General features: G+C 45.7%; 3 protein-coding genes across 7 annotated transcripts; 1 reads left to right on the forward strand and 2 right to left on the reverse strand.

Annotated features, from left to right (window-relative positions):
- Positions 1-519: 519 nt before the first annotated feature.
- aaas (achalasia, adrenocortical insufficiency, alacrimia) lies at positions 520-4,535 on the reverse strand. Of its 3 annotated transcripts, none has more exons than XM_057041437.1 (17): positions 4,376-4,535; positions 4,065-4,180; positions 3,710-3,837; positions 3,352-3,407; positions 3,177-3,268; positions 3,030-3,076; positions 2,725-2,823; positions 2,380-2,523; positions 2,093-2,213; positions 1,852-1,976; positions 1,706-1,766; positions 1,529-1,619; positions 1,338-1,431; positions 1,171-1,238; positions 1,002-1,083; positions 833-917; positions 520-760 (listed from the first exon to the last, which is right to left on the reverse strand). In XM_057041437.1, the coding sequence occupies exons 2-17, from the start codon at positions 4,173-4,175 to the stop codon at positions 611-613; spliced, it is 1,554 nt and encodes a 517-aa protein (XP_056897417.1). In that variant the 5' UTR covers positions 4,176-4,180; positions 4,376-4,535; the 3' UTR covers positions 520-610. The 3 variants fall into 3 exon arrangements, with proteins under 3 accessions (XP_056897417.1, XP_056897419.1, XP_056897418.1); XM_057041439.1 differs by having other exon boundaries at positions 4,065-4,176; positions 4,376-4,522; XM_057041438.1 differs by having other exon boundaries at positions 4,371-4,521.
- map3k12 (mitogen-activated protein kinase kinase kinase 12) lies at positions 4,061-14,402 on the forward strand. Of its 2 annotated transcripts, none has more exons than XM_057041434.1 (14): positions 4,061-4,206; positions 6,832-7,355; positions 8,419-8,602; positions 8,755-8,946; positions 9,032-9,190; positions 9,628-9,786; positions 9,929-10,037; positions 10,290-10,399; positions 10,534-10,650; positions 10,723-10,857; positions 11,186-11,909; positions 11,998-12,065; positions 12,154-12,451; positions 12,757-14,402. In XM_057041434.1, exons 2-14 carry the CDS (start codon positions 6,893-6,895, stop codon positions 12,910-12,912), a joined length of 2,874 nt encoding a protein of 957 aa, XP_056897414.1. In that variant the 5' UTR covers positions 4,061-4,206; positions 6,832-6,892; the 3' UTR covers positions 12,913-14,402. The 2 variants fall into 2 exon arrangements, with proteins under 2 accessions (XP_056897414.1, XP_056897413.1); XM_057041433.1 differs by lacking the exon at positions 4,061-4,206 and adding an exon at positions 4,982-5,453.
- Positions 14,403-14,670: 268 nt separating this feature from the next.
- pcbp2 (poly(rC) binding protein 2) lies at positions 14,671-19,116 on the reverse strand. Of its 2 annotated transcripts, none has more exons than XM_057041443.1 (13): positions 18,901-19,116; positions 18,001-18,136; positions 17,882-17,905; positions 17,763-17,795; positions 17,525-17,641; positions 17,310-17,441; positions 17,097-17,225; positions 16,947-17,021; positions 16,718-16,759; positions 16,330-16,402; positions 16,197-16,252; positions 15,935-16,104; positions 14,671-15,833 (listed from the first exon to the last, which is right to left on the reverse strand). In XM_057041443.1, exons 2-13 carry the CDS (start codon positions 18,067-18,069, stop codon positions 15,797-15,799), a joined length of 957 nt encoding a protein of 318 aa, XP_056897423.1. In that variant the 5' UTR covers positions 18,070-18,136; positions 18,901-19,116; the 3' UTR covers positions 14,671-15,796. The 2 variants fall into 2 exon arrangements, with proteins under 2 accessions (XP_056897423.1, XP_056897422.1); XM_057041442.1 differs by having other exon boundaries at positions 16,700-16,759.
- Positions 19,117-19,264: the final 148 nt, after the last annotated feature.

A 19,264-nucleotide genomic window follows, 5' to 3' on the forward strand; every position in this document is an offset into this window, starting at 1 on the left:
TTCATGTATGTCTCAATGAGATCATCTGAATTAATGTACTGCAAGTTGGCAGTTTTAAGGTGAGGTTGGTGTTGTCGCCTGCTGTTTGTAACCCGTAGTTCAAAGAAACAAACAGGGTGGTAGCGGAAACAATATTTTTTAGCTACGACCAGCTTTGTTTTTGGTCTTCAGTAGTAAAACCTTGATCTGGTCCATTAGTTTATATTTTAGTAGACTGTGGTGGCAGGTTGGACGAGAAAATCAGCAAAAGTACTATTTTAGTTAGTTTTTCCATTTCCATCCATGTGTAGACAGGTCAAGATGTAAATGTAGTCTGCTAGGTTATAAATTAAATAAACCTGGCTTTCCTTCCATAACTGGTCTTGGTGTAATTGGATGGTTCTGTCACATGGGTGTGCATGTAGCGTAGTTTAATCTTAGATTTGTCACGCATGACTTGTGTTTTCAACAGTAGCAACATTAACTATTAACATCCTTCACTTTTGCTGCTTTATACCCAAGCAAAAATTCAACAATTCATCAGAAAAGGGTGGATTTATTCTAAACATAAACCATTTCATCACATCTATTAACAGTAATTGGCGACTGCGTGTTGTCTGCTGGCAGCAGGTCAGGATTGCTGCTCTGTGAAGAGAGACTGGTTGTCTGTGGTTCTGCTCTGATGGCGTGGCAGCAGTGGGCTGCCACTGAGGCCGCAGTGAGGGATGCCGGCACTCAGGAAGTAGAAAGGCACATGGGTGATTCTTCCACTGGACCAACACTGAGAACAGAGAGACATGTTAAGCAAGTCATATGGTGAATGCAAGAATATTAAATTCAAAGTAAAACCAACCACAGTGAGCAGAGCTCCGTGCTGGAAATTGGGATGGAACTGCATGAGTCTTGCTTCTGCACCGGCCTCCCCTTGAACAAACCCACTAAACACGAAGACAACGAACGTTACCACATGCTAACCCTGGAAAAGTACTCAGCTAAAGTTCTGCAAGAGTTCACGTGCGAACCATGGCAAAAGCTCAAAAATGGGTCTGCTCCTCGTCTTAAACACGGCGATGATTGCCGGCCGGTCAGTGGCGTGTGGATCACCTGAGAGAGCAGATAAGGAAGAGGAATTATTAAAACCTGGAATAAAAATATAGCGATACTGATTGGGTTCATCTGGGTGAAAAAGACCTTTGAGAAGCACAGCGAGTCGCTCTCCTGTTGGGTCCCAGGCTAAGGACTGGATCTCCCCTCCAACACTGGTGAAGATATTAGATGAATGAAATACGTAATATGTCATTTGTCCCCTGCCTGTTGTTATAAATACACCGCATAATGATTTTGATCACAGGTCTTACACAATCTCGCCGTCTGGGGTTTTAAAGGTCGTCTCCGACAGGTCGGCCACGACAGCAGCTGCCTGCGGCCCCTTTGATGTGCTTGTAGGTGGGCCTGATGAAAAAGAGTCACATCATACAGGTAAGAAGAGATATCCATACATTGATAAAGGTCAAGATAAAGTAACTTTGTAAGTTAGTTTGTAAATTACCTGGTGTCTCAGTGAAGGTGAGAGCGTAGATGACCATTTCTCCCTGAACAGAGAAGAGTAGTCGACTTCCATCTGGACTCCAACAGCCAGACTACAAGAGGACAATATACATCGAGATTATATAGTAAATACTTACTTTTCTAACCTGAGTAAACACCAATTGTAAGAGAACTTCACCTGGCAGCGTCCTTTTAAACATGGCCAACGCTCACAGGTCCACATCCTGGTCTCCCAAACCCTGAGTTTGGAAAAATAATTATGTATTCATGGTTAAAAAGCCCATCTCTCCCACTAATCTTCAGATTAAAAGTTTTGTCTCTTACCTAAACAGGGCAGCCGGGGTAGAAGCGAGAACATGACTCCCATCAGGAGACCAGGACAGGAAGCTGACGCCGCCTCCTCCAACACGCTGAAGTGGAACACAACTTTCTGAAGCAACATCCCAAACCTGAAACACAAACACTCGATTTCTGAGGGTATGTTGATTATGAGATATTCAATGACCGGGTCACACATATTCTACGTTATAGCTAAAAGGTCAAGGGTGAGGTTGCCGCTTGATACCATCATTGCGGTGTCCGTCGGCGAGGCCGACAAAAGCAGAGAGCCGCTCGGAGACCAGGCGATGGAAGTGACAGGAGAGTGACCGGGATGAGACAGAACCTGAGCACAGCCAGATGAAGGCCTGAAGGCCAGAGGGAGAAATAGTGCTGGATTTGACATGTGACATTTTAAAGCACAGAAATAAAATTGGTAATGATGAACTAAACTAAATCACAACCCAACACGTCATGTAAAAGGACTTGGGATCCTAATACTCGACTTTTTAGTTGCCACTGAAGGTGAGGTACCTGGTGGAGAGGGAGCAGGGGTCCACGTGCCACACCAGTAAACAGTTTTGACAGGCAACAGCGAGGGCCGAGGCACACAGCGGCTTCCACTGCACAGCCGCAACATTCCTCTGAAGACGGTGCTTTAACGTGGGCGTTGTTGCACTGAGAGACAAAACAAAGCAACATTCAGCAGCAGTTTTACGGTTACGAAAGATGTGAAGAGAAACTCGAGGATTTTGACACACATCTAGTCAAATTCAACTCTCATTGGGGAAAGTTAACACACTTTTAACTGCACTAAACTATAAATCACTGTTTTTTTTAAACCACTCTGATATGAAATATAGCGTGGGGTAAATGTACCTTTTGGGGTTGTAGATTTTAATAGAGTCATCCATCAGAGCCACAGCAAATTTATCAGTATGAGGGTGCCAAGCGAAGGCTCGCACCACACAGTCAGACCTGGAAAACGGGAACAGAATCAGTCCAGATAGTAATGTTATTATGTTATTACATTAACATACGTTTCTGTAGTATAGGAAAATGCTACCATCATTATATTAACCTAAACAGTAGAAATGTGGTGCGATCTTATACAATTAAAAGGAGATGATCCTCTTCTTCAACCTTTAGCATAGAAAATAATCCATTGCAATGATAAAACTTACCAATTTAAAACCTGAGAAAACTCTGCAATCATGTTGTCGCTGCTCAGCTACGAATTAAAAACACAAACCAAAAAGATTTATGAGGCACGACAGCAGCCAGCTGGGTTTCAGGGTGAACAACAAATTGACTTAATGAGTGAGACTTACTGCTAAATGAGGAAAGAGCGAACCATGAAATGACGACACCTTTTGAAGCAATGCCAAAATACAACCACAGGTCACCGATAGCCACTTGGGCACTGCATACACATTAGCAAATATACAGGTTTAACTGGGAAATATGGACAATTTATAGCGTAACAGAAGACCATTCATTACTCACCCTCAGTATGCGAGTTGGTTATTTCATTAAGTAGTCCTGTGAAGCCTCCATCCCTCCTGAAATGGACAGATTAAGTGTTACATGTGATTGGTGCTGGTGGAGTTACTGGATAAATACCTGATAGAAGAGTAGATTTTAATAATAGTGGAGTTTTTTTTGTTGCAATATGAAAACTGCTCATGTGGAAATTTTATAACATTACATTTTTAATCCTTACTCATCTCAGACGTCCTTATATGCGATATACTTCTTTTTGAACTCGCTTTCTTACATTTCACGGAACCTGATATGATTAATGGATAGACGGTGTAGAGCTAATTGGTTTTCATCCTTTTTGCCTCCTTTTGTGTGAGTTTACCATGCTGCTGCACTCCTCATCCACAGGGTTTCAGAGTGATCCAGAAAAGCCGCCTTGCTGCTGCTTTCTGTGCGACAGTGGAGCTTCAGAGACTCTCGAGGAAAATACAGACTCAAAGGACTGGACTCCTGCAGAGAAAACACAGTTATGTAGCTTAACTCAGCTCTTACACCAACATTCTTGCACTTCCTATGGGGCCAGGTTCGGCCTCTTATATCTGCGACTACAGAAAACACTGGTAAGATATCTACTTATGTTAGATCGACTGTACAGAAAGAACTGTTGCCATGGCAGCTCGTTTCAGACCTGGTAACACTGACGGATTCTTTCTGTACTAAATGGATCAGAGCCAGACCTGCTTCTGTGGGTCATCAATGGAGGTTCTGGACAGCAGCTCGTTGTTGGACTCGCACAGAGTGGTCTGTCCAGTGGGGAGCGGAGGAGGAAACAGCGCCAGCGAACACATCCTAACTGGGAAAAGACCATGTTTTAATCAGGTAGTCGTGGTAGATGATGATGATTTTACGTTTTTACCACAAGAGCCAAGTAAAAACGGGAAACGTAAAGCCTTTAGAAGAACCTCATTTCCACATGCTAATGGGTTAGCTACCCGCCTGCTTTAACTTTGACACTTGTCTTAAAACCATCATGTAATATTTACCAAACCTTATATCCCGTCCTTTTCACTGTCTCTTGAATTACTTCCAAACAGCAAATTAAAGCTACATGCTATGTTGGCCTGATTTTAACAGACAGATTCCTTATTTAAGTCTGTCCCGCCGTGTCAACTACGGCAACTCAGAGGGTCAAAAACCTAACGAGTCCGGTTTCGATTAAAAAAAAGAGTCACGTGCTGCCCTCTATCGGTTTCTTAGTGACACTACAGACACAAGATGCAAAATAAGCGCCAGATTGTTTTGATGTTGGCGTTTCTAACGCGCGTTCTGTTGCAATTCTGCAGAATACTGTGGTTTGATTCCTCTCTATCTATACTTTTAAATAACAGCTTATAAAATATTAAAAGGGCATATAAATATCAGACAATGATCCAAGCAAAATCCCAAAATAATCTCTAGTGTTTATCATAGGTTAAAATCTACAGCGTTCCGAACCTTTTGCAAGTTCCTTGATTATTTTTACTGGCTTTTTAAGGACCAGTAAGCGTGATTTTTTTTAGGGGTTTTGTGAGCCTTTCTTGCTCAGGGATGTACACTCGGACGGTCCGTTGCACAAAGGCGTACGTGAAGCTGTGCGCCTTGCTCAAGGACACATCAGCAGCGGCAGATGGTTTCTCTAAACGGTTCTTCTGTTGGAAGCACGGCTCAGACGTCGACTCAGTCAGTGCGCCTTTAACGACACGTACTGGATATGGAAATTATTGATGTGATGACGGAAACTGATAGCAAAGTCTTTGTGTATCAATGCGCTTGTAGCGAGCGCTGGACGCGCCCCCTGGCGGCGCATCCCACAGTTCCGTGACGTCAATTGAGCACTGGGAAGGAGACAGCTCCCTCCCCCCGAAAAACCCAGCGCGCCTCACGTTGCATGGGTCCCCGGTTATTGATAACACAATTTGCCTGCTGGGATTCATCCCGGTAACGTGAAACTCTGGGATATTGGGACCACAAATACGGCGCACAGCCCCGGCGGAAGAAAAACAACGGTTTGCTGCTCTTTATCTCCGTTAAATAGAAAACCGAGCCCACCCCTTCACTTGACAACGCGACATCAACCAGGGAGAAAGGTATGGGAATGTCACACTATCCGGTTTAAATGTTGATTGAATAAGAAATCGACCGCGCCGTTGGGCATGATGCCGTTGCTCGGCGCACTAGCGTTCACGCCGCTCACACTGCACCACTGAGCCGACGCTGCCAGGAAACCAATCATCGTCGACGGATACTATAAAATCATATTTGTGCAGCGAAGAGAAACGACGTTGTGGGATGAATGTGCGGGTAAATGTGGAGACGCTGCGACAGTTTCACTTGGCACGGAGCATAGTAGGTACAGGCTCGCGATTCATGCACGTCGCCTGTGATGCTGCTGAGAGTCATCATCACATCCTCAGTTATTTAAAGATTGATCTTCCTGCAATTGTGTGCGTATGTGCGCTGGTCCTTCGGCACAGGCCCGGCGGTTGTTTGTTGCCGTTAATTCACGCACTCACACGCCGCGCTTACCCTCATGCGGTGCTGCAGTGTAAGAAATGGAGCTGATACGCGGATACATGTGCTTTCTCTCGCTCTCTCTCTCTCTCTCTCTCTCTCACACACACTCATACTCTCCTTCTCCCTCTCCTCTATATAGCCCTAACGTACTGTCGCGCGCACATGTATGCACGCACGGGCTTGCGCACAGATCCACGCAAAGGTGGTTATGCAAGTGGACATATTCCTCAAATGAACAGAGCGCCGTCCACGCAGTGCTTGACAGTGCAGGTGCTTTGCTGTGATGCTGTGGGACAGATGCGCCTCAGGGTGACAGATAACACACAGGTGACTGTCGGGTCCGTGGACCGCACAACCTCCGTGGGTCCGTTCATTCATAAAGCCCATCTCCTCTCTGGATGATGGCTTCTCGGGGGTGGCTGGTTCCCCATTCATAGACAGCAAGAGGAGGCTTTGCTGCACGTTTCGAAGAGAATTTGGAGAATTTAGGTGTTTAAAGCGGTGCAGCCATTTCTGCTTTGTCTTCGTAAAAGATAATTTTAGTGATGATTCTGGTGATTTCTTCAAAGATGGAAGGGGGAGCATCAGTTCAGCACTGGAGAGCTCCTCTTTGCTAATGGAGCTCTCCAGTGCTGAAACAGAATCAGTTACTAATGTCAAAAATGTAGAACTTGTATGTGAGATAATGGTAAAAGGGAAGGCCTAGTCTCTCTCCGAGTATAAATGTAGAACATTTAGTGATGATTGAAGTAATCTCGTGACAATGAATGCAAACAGCTGTTAAAAAAACAGGTGGATCTACACCGTGTGTTTAATTCTGTGCGTTAAAAGAGTGAATGTTTATATGGCAACCAATGAAAAGGTCCAAGATCTGTAGTCTGGATTCTTAAATAGAGAACATTCTTTTAAACAATATATAAAAGTGTAACTGTACCTCCTCTGTTCCCCCAGGTTTCCTTCTCATCGCTCCACCATTCATCCACCCTAACCTGCTGTGTTGGGGAAACCCCTGATGAGTGGGACCTGTATCCATGAGCCCCGTGCCCCTTCCCCCTCCCTCTCAGGCTTCAGCACTCCCATCTCAGAACCGCTCTATCGAAGGCTCGATGGAGATACCCCTGCATGTACCCCCGAAACGGACCTGACCCCCACACAGTGTGTCCTACGTAACGTGCTATCCATTGACACGGGCGCACAGGTGGTGCCGGGGGGCAGCAGCCCCACTCCCAGTGATGGACCCTCAGCGCACTTTGACAACAGCGTGCTAAAACTACATGAACATGAGGCCTGCCAGTGTGGCGGTGGAGCCGAAGCTGGGCACAGCCCAGAGGCTGGCGCTGTTCGGAGCCAGTCAGAGAACATTCGGCTACAATCAGGAAGCGGAGGTTTTTTGGAGGGACTGTTTGGCTGCCTAAAACCGGTTTGGACCATGATCGGAAAGGCCTACTCCACTGAACACAAACACAGTAACGAAGGTATGTGAAGATATCACACCGACGACATGTTATTTTGTCAGCAAATAGCTTCATGATCAGAAGATCGGCCGTTTGATGGGCCGTTAATGCAGTTTACACCAGCTTGCTGACTGGAGCCTCGTCACTGTGTGAGTGTGTGACTGATTATCTCACCCATCAGTGCCACCAGTGCATGGAAATGTGCATGAATGTGTGAATGTAAAGAGGACTCCAAAGGTTCAATCCGAACATCTTCATCTTTTGTCAGAAATGCACATCAAATGTGGAAAATGATGCCTTTCTCTGCAGAATTTGCACCGGTTACATATAACAGCTGTGATTACTGTTGCTGAAATCGAAATTGGATTAAATGTTGTTGAATACTGTATCTCGTGATTTATAATGGAACGCTTCCCACAGCAGAGATGTGATGGAAGAAGCATTTTCACCCTCTCTGAACTTTGCCTTTAATTTCCCTCTGTTAAACGCTCCTTATCCTGTCGGTGGCGTTTCTGTTTACAGTCTGTCCCTGTGCTCGTGTGTGCGTCTGCCTCCGCACCGCAGCGGTCAGACTCCAAGGAGCTGGAAACTTCAGCGAACCTCATGAAGAATTGATCCGCCTGTCTCTTTCATTCAGGCCGGCTGGTCTCTCTGCAGCGACTGTGTGCTCGCTGTCATTTAACGAGAGTCAGCCTGACAGATGACAGATTAAGCTATGAGTGCGCTGTGGATTTTCCCCTCAATTTATCCCTTATCTCTGGACAGGAATGTTATGATCCTCTGACTTAGTTGTCAATATTGGCATTTGTTTGAACACGACTGTTGCCCTGTTGGCTCTAATTGTGTCCTTTCAGCTGGTTTTATTATGTAGCACGAACCCAACATTTGCTCAGCAAACCTTCCTGACTCCTGTGTGTCCGATCGGCCCAGAGCTGGAACCGTAGATAATTCACATTGTGTAATGGGTGTGATTTAAATAATTCCTCTGAAGCGTGCAAATCTGTTACAATGTGCGTGTTAACTGAGAAAAATACTTCATTCACGTTTGCACACACTTTTGTTTTTGCTGCTGCTGTGCATCCAGAGTCCTGGGAGGTTCCTTTTGAGGAAATCTCTGACTTGCAGTGGGTGGGCAGCGGGGCACAGGGCGCCGTCTTCCTTGGCAAGTTCCACGGAGAGGAGGTGGCCGTGAAGAAAGTGCGGGACATCAAGGAGACTGAGATCAAACACCTACGCAAACTCAAGCACCCCAACATCATCACTTTCAAGTAAGGAAAATCCAGATCTCCCTTAGACCCACAAGCTTAAAAGATGACTTAATTGCATGACTAGAGAACATTAACTGTATTTAATAGCGTGCATTACTGTCTGCTCACCTGTGCTGTTGTTCAGTGTCTGACTATCTGATGCTTCCTGACAGGGGCGTGTGCACACAGGCTCCCTGTTACTGTATCCTAATGGAATACTGTGCTCAAGGCCAGTTGTATGAGGTGCTGAGGGCGGGTCGTAAAATCACCCCGTCCCTCCTGGTTGACTGGTCTATGGGCATTGCAGGTGGCATGAACTACCTCCACCTTCACAAAATCATCCATCGCGACCTCAAGTCACCTAAGTAAGTGGAGCCACGTAGCACAGCCATCATCCTGGGACTGATGCTTCAGCTTGCTTTTATTAAGCCTGCATCTTGTGTTTTTCAGTATGCTGATTACCCACGATGACCTGGTAAAGATCTCTGACTTTGGAACCTCAAAGGAGCTCAGCGACAAGAGTACCAAGATGTCGTTTGCTGGGACTGTGGCTTGGATGGCCCCTGAGGTCATTCGTAACGAGCCTGTCTCCGAAAAGGTGGACATCTGGTATGTCAAACTCTCAAATGCACCAGTATATTTTTCTAGACAACGACGGAGGCACAGACTGGTTATACTGGAACAGACCGGGTATTACACTGGTTATAGTGACACAGGGGGGCTGAATTGAGTTTAAAATGGACTTTTAAAAAAAATACGGAAGCTAAATGTTTACATTACAGCTGAAAAGAGCCTAAATATACAGGTGATATTGGAACAGAGAGGCACAATTGCCCGTTACAGTAAACCAGTGAGGCTAAACTCAATTTAAAATTGAATCTGAGCACATTTTTAGTTTAATCCGTACTGATATGCTGTGTGATGGCTTCACTGTACTGTATGCCCTGTACCTGTTTTCGAAGGCACCTTCTTTTTTTCTTTATCAATTAAACATATCATGATCTCATCCAAACTTCCTAAATAAATAAAACGTCACTTGCTTTAAGGTCCTTTGGAGTGGTGCTGTGGGAGATGTTGACAGGAGAGATCCCTTATAAAGATGTGGACTCCTCCGCCATCATCTGGGGTGTGGGGAACAACAGCCTCCAGCTGCCGATACCCGAGAGCTGCCCTGACGGCTTCAAGATCCTCCTCAGACAGTGCTGGTAATGTCCCTGAAACACATGCGCAGAGAACCAGAGGTAGAAAAAAGTGCAGAAAGGAACAGAAGCACAGGTTGAGAGTGGATTTGTGGACAGGTTTGTAGTTTATTGATTGGTCAGACAAGCATCTTTTGTGGCTTTGCAGGAATTGTAAGCCTAGAAATAGGCCCTCTTTCCGTCAGATCCTCCTCCATTTGGACATTGCGTCTGCTGATGTGCTGTCCACCCCACAAGAGACGTACTTCAAGTCTCAGGTACGGTTACTGAACGACCTTATGTTTAACTGCAAAAATATGTAAAAATGGATCCAAATGCACATACTGGAGAGGAATGTTTCTTTCAATACAGCAGGAAATGAGCGATGGATTGAACCCATCAATTAAACGAACGTGTTCAATTTACATCATATTCATGCAGCTCTGCTTTCGGCTGCAGTCAGACTGTATCTGCTGTAGAGAAAAAAAGGGGGAAGTTTGACGGCTTTTAACAGAATGTTCTCTCATCAGGCTGAATGGCGAGAAGAGGTGAAACGGCACTTTGAGAAGATCAAGTCGGAGGGTACTTGTCTCCACCGGCTTGATGAAGAACTAATCAACAGACGCAGAGAGGAGCTCAGGTCTCCACTGCTTCTTTTTAACATAAACTTTTCAGCAAATCCAGCCGTTACACAATCCTATTACATATTAGCTCATATGTGCCACATCAGGGTCTGTCCACCATGGTGGCATGTTTGCATGTTTATCTTCTCAGGCATGCTTTGGATATTCGTGAGCACTATGAGAGGAAACTGGAGAGAGCTAACAATCTCTACATGGAGCTGAGCGCCGTTATGCTGCAGCTGGAGCTGAAAGAGAAAGAGCTGCAGAGGTAGGAACAAGCCCAGAAACAGTTTACGGATCAGCAGAAGCCCAAACACTGACATTGTCCTTCTGGTTCCAGGAGAGAGCAGTCCCTGGATAAAAAGTACCCAGGTCTGTTCAAGCACCACAGTTCCAGACAGAGCAGCTCCTCAAACACTATGGACAAGCTCATCAAGAAGAGAAATGTTCCACAGAAGCTTCCTTCAGGAAAGAGGTACGAGGCTGAATTCAAACTCTACTGTCTAACGGGGCTGCTGAGACTCACAGGAGCTGTTCAGACTGGACAATTTTGAAGAAAATACAAAGTGAGGAGCTTAATTTCCAGTTATTGAGGTCAGGACCTTGTAAATGAGGGACTGGATATCATCAAATGTAAAGCTGATGTTTAACAAGGGGGAGTTTTTACAGACTTTAAAAGAAATAATTCTGCTCGCAATCAGCAGCTTCTTTTTAGTTCATGAAAGATGCTGAAGTGAATTAATGAATATTTATCAGGTTTGTGAGTTGTTGTTGCTGTTGACGAGTCCCTTCTGCTCCTCCAGGCCAGACATCCTCAAATCTGAGGTAATCATTCCCAAAATGGATTCTTCCGTGATGCAAATCACTATTCCAGCGTGCCCCAACAGAAGCTCCACTTCTCCCAGCCGGTCCCGAAGGGTAAAGACTCGCCACCGCAAGCCGGGTAAAGGCAGCAGTGGGGACCTGGCTGGACTTAAGGCAAATCAGTCCTCTCCTAACAGGGACTCGACTGCCCAGACGAATGGCTCCACAACCAATACCTCCAAGCAGCTGCTGGAGCCCTCTGCTGCCCTGCGGGGCCTCGGCCACGAGCAGCAGCAGAGGCAGCTGTCCTCCTCCAGCCCAGACCTTATATGCACCACGCTGAAGGCAGAGGCCCAGGAAAAAGGCGAGCCCTCTGTGGGCTGCTTTGAGAGAGGAGGCAGCCTCAGCGCCTCTGCGGGTTTAGGGGGATCAGAGGCCGGGGCGACTGGTCTCGACGACCTCACAGAAACTCCCCCGCGCAGCGACACGCCGAGCGAGGACGCCGCGTCGTTCCCGTTCTCCAGCAGCCCGGATTCCCCGTGTGGGAGAGGGGCAGCAGCCAGGAGAGCCTCTCTGGGATCTCCGCGCCTACTACTCGACGGCGAGGACAAAGAGGAAGGAGCTGGGGCCGTGAGGATGCCACGGGGGGCGTCGGGGGGCATCGGGAGTCAGCACCTCACTCCGTCAGCCATTCTGTACAGGGCAGCTATCACACGGAAGCAGGTAGGCCGTCAGAGATAAGTTCACACTCCCGCACTGAGAACACTGCCGCCGCGTTCACGCGTGCGTTCTCTCTCTTTTTGAACCTCAGAGACGCGGAGTGTCATCAGAAGAGGAGGAGGGTGAAGTTGACAGTGAGGTTGAGTTGCCACGGAGACGGTGAATAACTCGCCGTGCTTCCACATACTGTCTTCCCTCCGCTGACGATTTGTTTAGAGAGAGATGTTGCTGTTTGTGTTTTCCGCAGACGTCCGACCAGTATCACCAAGTGCCAGTCGGTCTCGACCTTTAGCTCAGAGAACCTGTCCGTTTCCGATGGCGAGGAGGGTCACACCACTGACCACTCCCACAGCGGCACCCCTGACGTGGTCAGCACTAACACGGATGACAGACTGGACGACCGCAGCGACGACCTCCTGTCTCAGGGTTCGGAGATCCCGGCCGACAACACCGATCCCGCACAAGCGTCCGACGGCCTGTCGGAGAGAGACGGAGCGCTGGGCCAGGCTAAAGCTCAGCTGGATGCTGGGCAGAATCCCAATGAGGTAAAGAAACTCCGCGGGGAATCGCCGGCGTCAGTTCTGGAGCTTCCTCCACACACCAGAAAATCTATCCAGACACCAGTCCATTAGCTATTTAATCAATCCTAATCATTTCACATCAGTGGGCTGTAAATCTTCATCCTAAGATTCAATACACATGCCGATAAACGGTTCTGAGTGGTCCCACTGTGCCAGTGCTGCATTTATAGTTTTATTTCAAGCGTCTGGGATTTAAAAGATAACCCAACTTTTGCAGGAGGGGACATTTAATGTCCCGGACTTATGAGTTTCCTGCTGCCTCTCGACAGAGTCGCGCCCTGTGTGATGATTCGGACTGCGACAGCGCTGAGCTGGACCAGTCTGGCAGCGGAGAACCGAGCCGTCCTCCCAGCGCCGGGGCCTGGGCTCCGCCATCGCAGCTGTATCAGGGCTCCACACAGACGCCCCACTCTGGGCCTCTGTAGAAACCCGGACACTTGATAAGCCCCCAACCGATCACCTGTCAGTGAGCAGCCATCACAGACACACACTTACCTGTCAGTGCAGTATGTTACTGTTGTCACGGGGGGGTTCCCAGCTTCTACACTCAGACTGTGACCAGTTGTCGGGTCGTCTGTTGACCTCAGTCAGGCGACGTTAAGACACCCGTCGTGCCCTGATGTGGGTGACTCTGGCAGCTTGTGGCATCGGATAAAATGTCCTTTTCAGTTTAACAGGGTTTGTTTTGTAGGCGGTACCCTCAGCCGCAGCACCAGTTCAGCAAAAACCCTTCCACAGATGCACAGGCGCGCACAAGATACCACCACCGTCGTCCTTTAAAAAAACACTAATCCTCACTCTGGGAGCGGCCCTCCACACACCAATGCATCAAATACTAATGAATAATAATGTAAATACCCATGACGTACCACATGAGAAATATTTAACTTTATTTTATTTGTAAGATAAAATGTAAGACTAAACGGTATGCAGCCCTGTGAACAAATGCATGACTACATGTTTATAATTTACGGTTTGAATGTGTCAGTTTTATATTTTGTGAAAGTTTACACTTTTTTATTCCCAAAAGTATTTTTTTTTTCTTATCAATGTTAGCACTTAAAAAAAAAAACGGACTTAAGGACGAATATTTCACCAAGACATCATAAACGATGCACAATGAGGATTCTCAGTAGTTTATATATTATTTTTTTAACCCGACATCTACTGAGTTTCAAATATAGAGGAAAAAATAATTGATTTTTAAAAAAAAATCAGTTTAGCTGAAAGGAGACATTTTTCAGATGACTCCAAATGCACTTTTTTCCCCAAATTGTATCGCCAGATTCTGGTTTGGACTAATTGGCTGGGTCATATTAGTGACTGTCTTGACTTTTTCAATTAGCGTGTGTTTACACAGAAGTGACCTCTAATGCCAGCGTGCTCTGCTAACCAGGTCATCTAGCTCAACAAAGGTTTGGTCACAATTAGATGCTCCTGGAGGGGCAGATCGTGCACCCCCAATGCTAACAGCAGCTACTGTAGCCCCGAGCTGCTCATCTTAAGCAGGACTGAGGCATTAGACATCTTACTTCTATTAAAACACACCCATATTTTTAGTACAATTGTCTCAACGGACCATTTTTCATTGGAGGCAGTTCAGTTGCATTGAAAAAAATTTGAATTTAAAGACTTAATATAAAAAAGGACTACTTTATAGAGGAATGAACCAAATGGTTGATTAAATATAATAATAAAAACACCTCAGCTGTTTCTTTTACCCTTTAAGGTGACTGCAAAAGTAGCCAGATAAGGAATAGTGCACTTCTCCGTGGTGGTTACGAGTAGAAACGTTAAGTATCCTTTGGGTTTGAATGTTTTGGTTTTATACAGCATTGCACATTGTACCTGTAACATAGGAGTTATATCTAAAGCAAAATATTATGAGCAACAATAAATGATGTATTGGTTAAAATGTGTAATTGTTTCTTTGAGGGATCAGATTTGATGCTCTTTTACCTTCTTCGGAGATTTGAGTCCATATTGACAAGATATCACCCCCCCCCAGATTTTGCTGGCCATGAAGCTCCAGAGGAAAGTTCAGTGGCCACTTGAGCGTAATCAATCCTGAGCTTTCTACCGTTTCCCTCACCTCGACTTTATTTACCAAAGATAATCCCTCCACACGCACAGATTAATGAGCCTCCGCAAGCGCGGCTAAAACATTAGACAGGACAGTCTGGTAAGCATTTCACATCTTTTTTATTTCTGCATTTCAATTCTTCAACAATTTAATTGCACCCAGATCTACAAGTTTGAAAACGTGCACAAAATCGTGAGTTTCTTCATCCTGCAAAGAATAATAAAAAATAAAATCTGACCCAGGCAAAAAAGGATAGCAGGAAAGGAGTGTTAATTCTATATTTCTCCTTCTAGTTTATTATAATATACTTATAAAGACCAATATGTCTTGTAGTTGTGCCCTTTGCAGCATTCCCCAACCCTGCAGTTAAAAAAAATATTCTCTATTTAACACAAACATTTCAATGTTATTGTCATTATCATTATGGTCTTAGTAATTTCAGGGAAAATTAAAATATGTTGCTCTCTTTTAAGCACGTCCCAGGGTGTCCAGAACCCACCCACCAAAATCAGAATCCAATACACTCCAATACTCAAAAGAACCTGAATGAGAAATAAAACGGATGGAAACACAGGAATGACACAAAACAGTTTTTTCTTTAACAAATTAAAAAGGCGAGACAAAATGTAGCTTCATGTTCTCACATTTAACGTTCTGACTAAAAGGCTTTGCCTGCATACTTCTTCAACCGGATCCGACCGAAACCCATTTAAACCCACAATGCCTTATTCAGGAAGTACAGCTTCAAACTGAAGATGGCAAATTTTGTTAAGTTCTACTGTACTCACAAGCTGTGCATTAAATAAAAATAAATAGATATTTAAAAAGGAAAGGGAAAACAGTCCATCTATAATGTCAATGTGGTTTTTTTTCTTCATTTTTACATTTTCTAAGAAAAATCTGACATAAGAAAACATTTGTCTTTTCAGATTTTTCTAAAACTTTTTACCTATATCAAGAAGATCATACAGATATACAGTAAAGAGCAAAAATAAACTGGGAGGTCTTTAAAAACTATATGCAAAGGGAATTTAAAATCAATAAATAAATAGAATACCAATACATGATGATGACCGAGCAGGTTTTATAAACAAAGCCGAGGAGAAAACGGTGAGTTTCTAGTACTTTGTTTTTTGCATTAAGTTCAATAAGGGACCTCTGGATAAAAAGTGGGGGTGTTGGGTGGCGGTGGTGGTTACGTTAGGTGCTGATGAAGAGCCTCTGCGTCAGTTGGCTGCGAGTCCAGTAGCTTCAGAAGACAGCCTGAGGGGAACCAAGTCAACCGTCACGTTCAGCGGAGGGTAAAGTGCCGAAAATACTCAAAAATGATCCGGGCTGTTCAATTATCACTGTTTTCATCTTACCGGGCATTGATCAGGTACTCAGCCAGGCTGATGCTGGCGTGAGAGCCAGTGATGGTGACCTGTCTGTCAGTGGAGCCTTCCACGGGGTTGGCAATCTTGATCTGAGCGCCCGACATCTGGCGGATCTCGTTGATCTTTGCACCCTGGCGACCAATGATGCAGCCGATGAGCTGGGGGAGGAAAACAAATGACTCGTACCGGGAACGACAGAAGGAAAAAATAAATAAAAAATCAGGCTGGAGGTGCGATCTTCATGACTTACATCGTTTGGAATGGTCAGCTCATGAGAGCCAGTCTGCGCAGAGGCGTCCATCCCAGCTGAGGGTACCAGAGAAACCACAGTGAGTGTCTTGATGATCGCAAATCTATATCATACGAGTTATCTGCCCACCTACCCTGGAAGCCCTGGTTGCTATGTGCAATTGGGAAGGGGCTCTGCTGCATTGCCAGCTGGTGAAGTTTGGTGAGCTGTTGAAATGTGGAGGGAAAAGACACAAGGACGATTCTGATGAAGGGGGAAAAAAAATATACAGCCGGAATTTTGTAAATATTTCCCTTGTAAAATTGATGAGAGGAAAAAATGAGATGGGACATGAAAAAAGTAAAGGATGTCTTGGTTAATGTAAACTACGTGCGTAACTTGAATGTATTAAAAGGAGATGTGTAACAGGCAGTGGTGGATGGGTAAATAATAGTCAGAGGGATGAAATAAGGAGGTGGCATGGCTCCCCAGGACCGAAGTTTCAAATATATTGGATCACTTACAGAGGGCCCTTCACTTACATCAGGCTGTGGAATGGCGTGCTGCCCTTGGACAGCGTATGCCTGCAAGGAGAGAGCAACGCTTAAGAGGGCGAGCCAGAGTCACACACAGTCTGTATTTCAATATCCATCAGTCCTCCGTCCTCGGTGTGCCACAAGAACAGTGACGGAACACCAGGAAAACAGCCCGAGGTGTCCTAACCAGAATTGCTGCTAGACCAAGTGGGTACACTTCCAGGAAAACATTTACCTGACCGCCTGCAAAGATGACAGGAGAGCCTGAGGGTTTGGGTCTGTATGGGATGGTCACTCCCTTTGGTGGAGACTAAGAAGAGAAAAAAAACTGAGCCGCTGCACATTTCCAACAGCGTTGAAGCGGCCTTACAGAGCGAGACGATACCTCGAGCATAACGACACAGATCTGCTTGACACACTCAATGATGGACTGTGGGGTCCCTGCAATGGTGATGGCACGCTCTGTTGAGTTGGGCAACATGTCCCCTGCTACTTGTACCTGAGCTCCTGCTGACTACAAAGGCATAACCATGTGACAGAGTTACACACCGGCTATCAAAAATACGGACTCGTTCCCAACGACGGAATACAAACCCACCTCTCTGATTTCCTTGATTTTGCAGCCACCTTTGCCAATGAGTGAGCCACACTGACTGGCAGGCACAACAAGGCGAATGGTGACCGGTGGTTTGCTGGTGGCCGTACTGTTCGTCATCGAGGTGCTTATGTCCTGGGCAGAAAATGGAGGAAAAAAAAGCATAAGTGACAATTATACTTTTATTGCTTCTATGATCCAACAGCAGGAAATCCAACCTCCTCTAGTTTCTCAATGATCATGGAGAAGGCCTTGAAAATGGAGGTGGTCGGCCCTGCCAGGGTTATGATCCTCTCTGGACAGTTCCCCTCTGAGATGTTGATGCGAGCGCCACTCTGCAGACACAGGAAACAGGAAATACCAAATTAACTGCGGCCATCGTTGTGACAGACGGGTCACTGCTGTCTTACTGGTAATCACTCTTATTTGTACAATAAAACAAGAAAAACATCGCACCTCCTCTCTCATCTTCTTGACAGACTCCCCTTTCTGTAAAGAAATACCAGAAATATTAAACAGAAAAAAATTAAATACCAAAAAGAATAAGATGAATTTTGGCACCAACAGCAGCTCACCTTGCCAATGATGCTTCCAACCTCCTGCAAAAAAAAAGTATATTATAAGAAACAAGCAGTTTTACATTGCATTCACGCTTGAAAACCTTAATGAAATGCTTCCAGGTTGCTGTACTCACCTTCCCATGCATGAGTAGCCTGATAGTTAAGGTTACATTAAGCCCTCCTTCCACCAGACTTGAGTCCATTTCTGCAGCGGATTCCAAACACTAAAGTGGCCAAAAAAGAGCACGTCTTTGGTCGTTGGCTGAACGTCTGCAGTCGGATGGAAAACGTCGTTGTGAGGACACGTTATTGGAAAGCCACGGTTACTCAAAAAGCTGCTTTCAATAGAGCACAATTAGGCGTTGCAGACAGTAAAGACCCTGTCAGACGGGGCTCGTAATGTACATTATGAACGTTAGCTATCCATTTCCAAAGAATGGGACGTTTCAGTCCGGTAATTCACATTAGACTGGCCTCACTCCACTTATTCACGCCAGCACAATGACCCACTGTTATCACATTGGCGATGACTACTTCCCGTAACTGCACGGCGGTGGCCACTTAGCTTATCATCATAGCTTGGCGATCAAAAGTCACGCTGCCTACGAGCATGGTTTAGATTTAAGCGATCACATGTACCGTTGGAAACCACAGAAACCGCCCAGGTTAGCACGATGGTCGCCGATTGTGTGTTATACCAACCTGGACACGCGTGCGAGATCGGAGGCTAATTTAGCATCGGATCATTTGAAGCGTAACTTCTTATATCGTCGACTACAGGGAATATGCGGATATTATCGCACAATACGTCGGTCGTTATTTAAACGACCGTTTAGAACCACCGGCTAATAACCAGCTAACTCGAAAACCGGAGCGAAATGGCTTTGGTAAATTTCCATGCAGATAGCGAGCAGCGTCCGATTCAAGAAATAGCCTGATCCCGCGGCCTACGGAGCGCACGGAGGAACACCGTTATCCCGTCCTTCACTCTAAAGCAAAGCGAGGGAAAACAAAGCCATGTCTGGGAGTCTTACCCGAACCGTCCCTTGAAGTGCGTTCAGGGGGTGGGTAGGGTAGAAGGGGAGAGGTTCGGGAGGGAGTTTTGAAAGGATCCGGGGAAGAGGGAAAAGCCACCGTTATTCGATCGGACTCCACTCTTCTGGTTGGCACAAAAGGCAATACGAGTTCAACTTTGACCCCGCCGCTTGTCCCGCCCCTCCATCCGGGTCAACCCCGCCCACCGCGGCGCAGCCGGAAGTCTGAACTCGTCGCGCGTAAGTTTACTTTCTTTTTATATTTAACGGAATATTTCCAGATATTTTCACATTTGCTATGCCTTCGGTTTGAATAAAACCCGATACGAAATGCACAGTAACGTTTCTAAATTATTTTATCTAC

The sequence above is a fragment of the Takifugu flavidus genome, chromosome 8, assembly GCF_003711565.1.
Source record: "Takifugu flavidus isolate HTHZ2018 chromosome 8, ASM371156v2, whole genome shotgun sequence".
Taxonomy (NCBI): domain Eukaryota; kingdom Metazoa; phylum Chordata; class Actinopteri; order Tetraodontiformes; family Tetraodontidae; genus Takifugu; species Takifugu flavidus.

Coding starts and splice junctions, on each gene's coding strand:
- aaas (XM_057041437.1), bottom strand. CDS start 4,175: ATGTGTTCGCTGGCGCTGTTTCCTCCTCCGCTCCCCACTGGACAGACC. Junction 3,269..3,351: donor AACCAACTCGCATACTGAGG/GTGAGTAATGAA, acceptor ATGTGTATGCAG/TGCCCAAGTGGCTATCGGTG. Junction 918..1,001: donor ATTTTTGAGCTTTTGCCATG/GTTCGCACGTGA, acceptor CTTCGTGTTTAG/TGGGTTTGTTCAAGGGGAGG.
- map3k12 (XM_057041434.1), top strand. CDS start 6,893: ATGAGTGGGACCTGTATCCATGAGCCCCGTGCCCCTTCCCCCTCCCTC. Junction 8,603..8,754: donor CCCAACATCATCACTTTCAA/GTAAGGAAAATC, acceptor GCTTCCTGACAG/GGGCGTGTGCACACAGGCTC. Junction 10,038..10,289: donor AGACGTACTTCAAGTCTCAG/GTACGGTTACTG, acceptor TTCTCTCATCAG/GCTGAATGGCGAGAAGAGGT.
- pcbp2 (XM_057041442.1), bottom strand. CDS start 18,069: ATGGACTCAAGTCTGGTGGAAGGAGGGCTTAATGTAACCTTAACTATC. Junction 16,253..16,329: donor TAGCAACCAGGGCTTCCAGG/GTAGGTGGGCAG, acceptor TGGTACCCTCAG/CTGGGATGGACGCCTCTGCG. Junction 15,834..15,934: donor GAGTACCTGATCAATGCCCG/GTAAGATGAAAA, acceptor GGTTCCCCTCAG/GCTGTCTTCTGAAGCTACTG.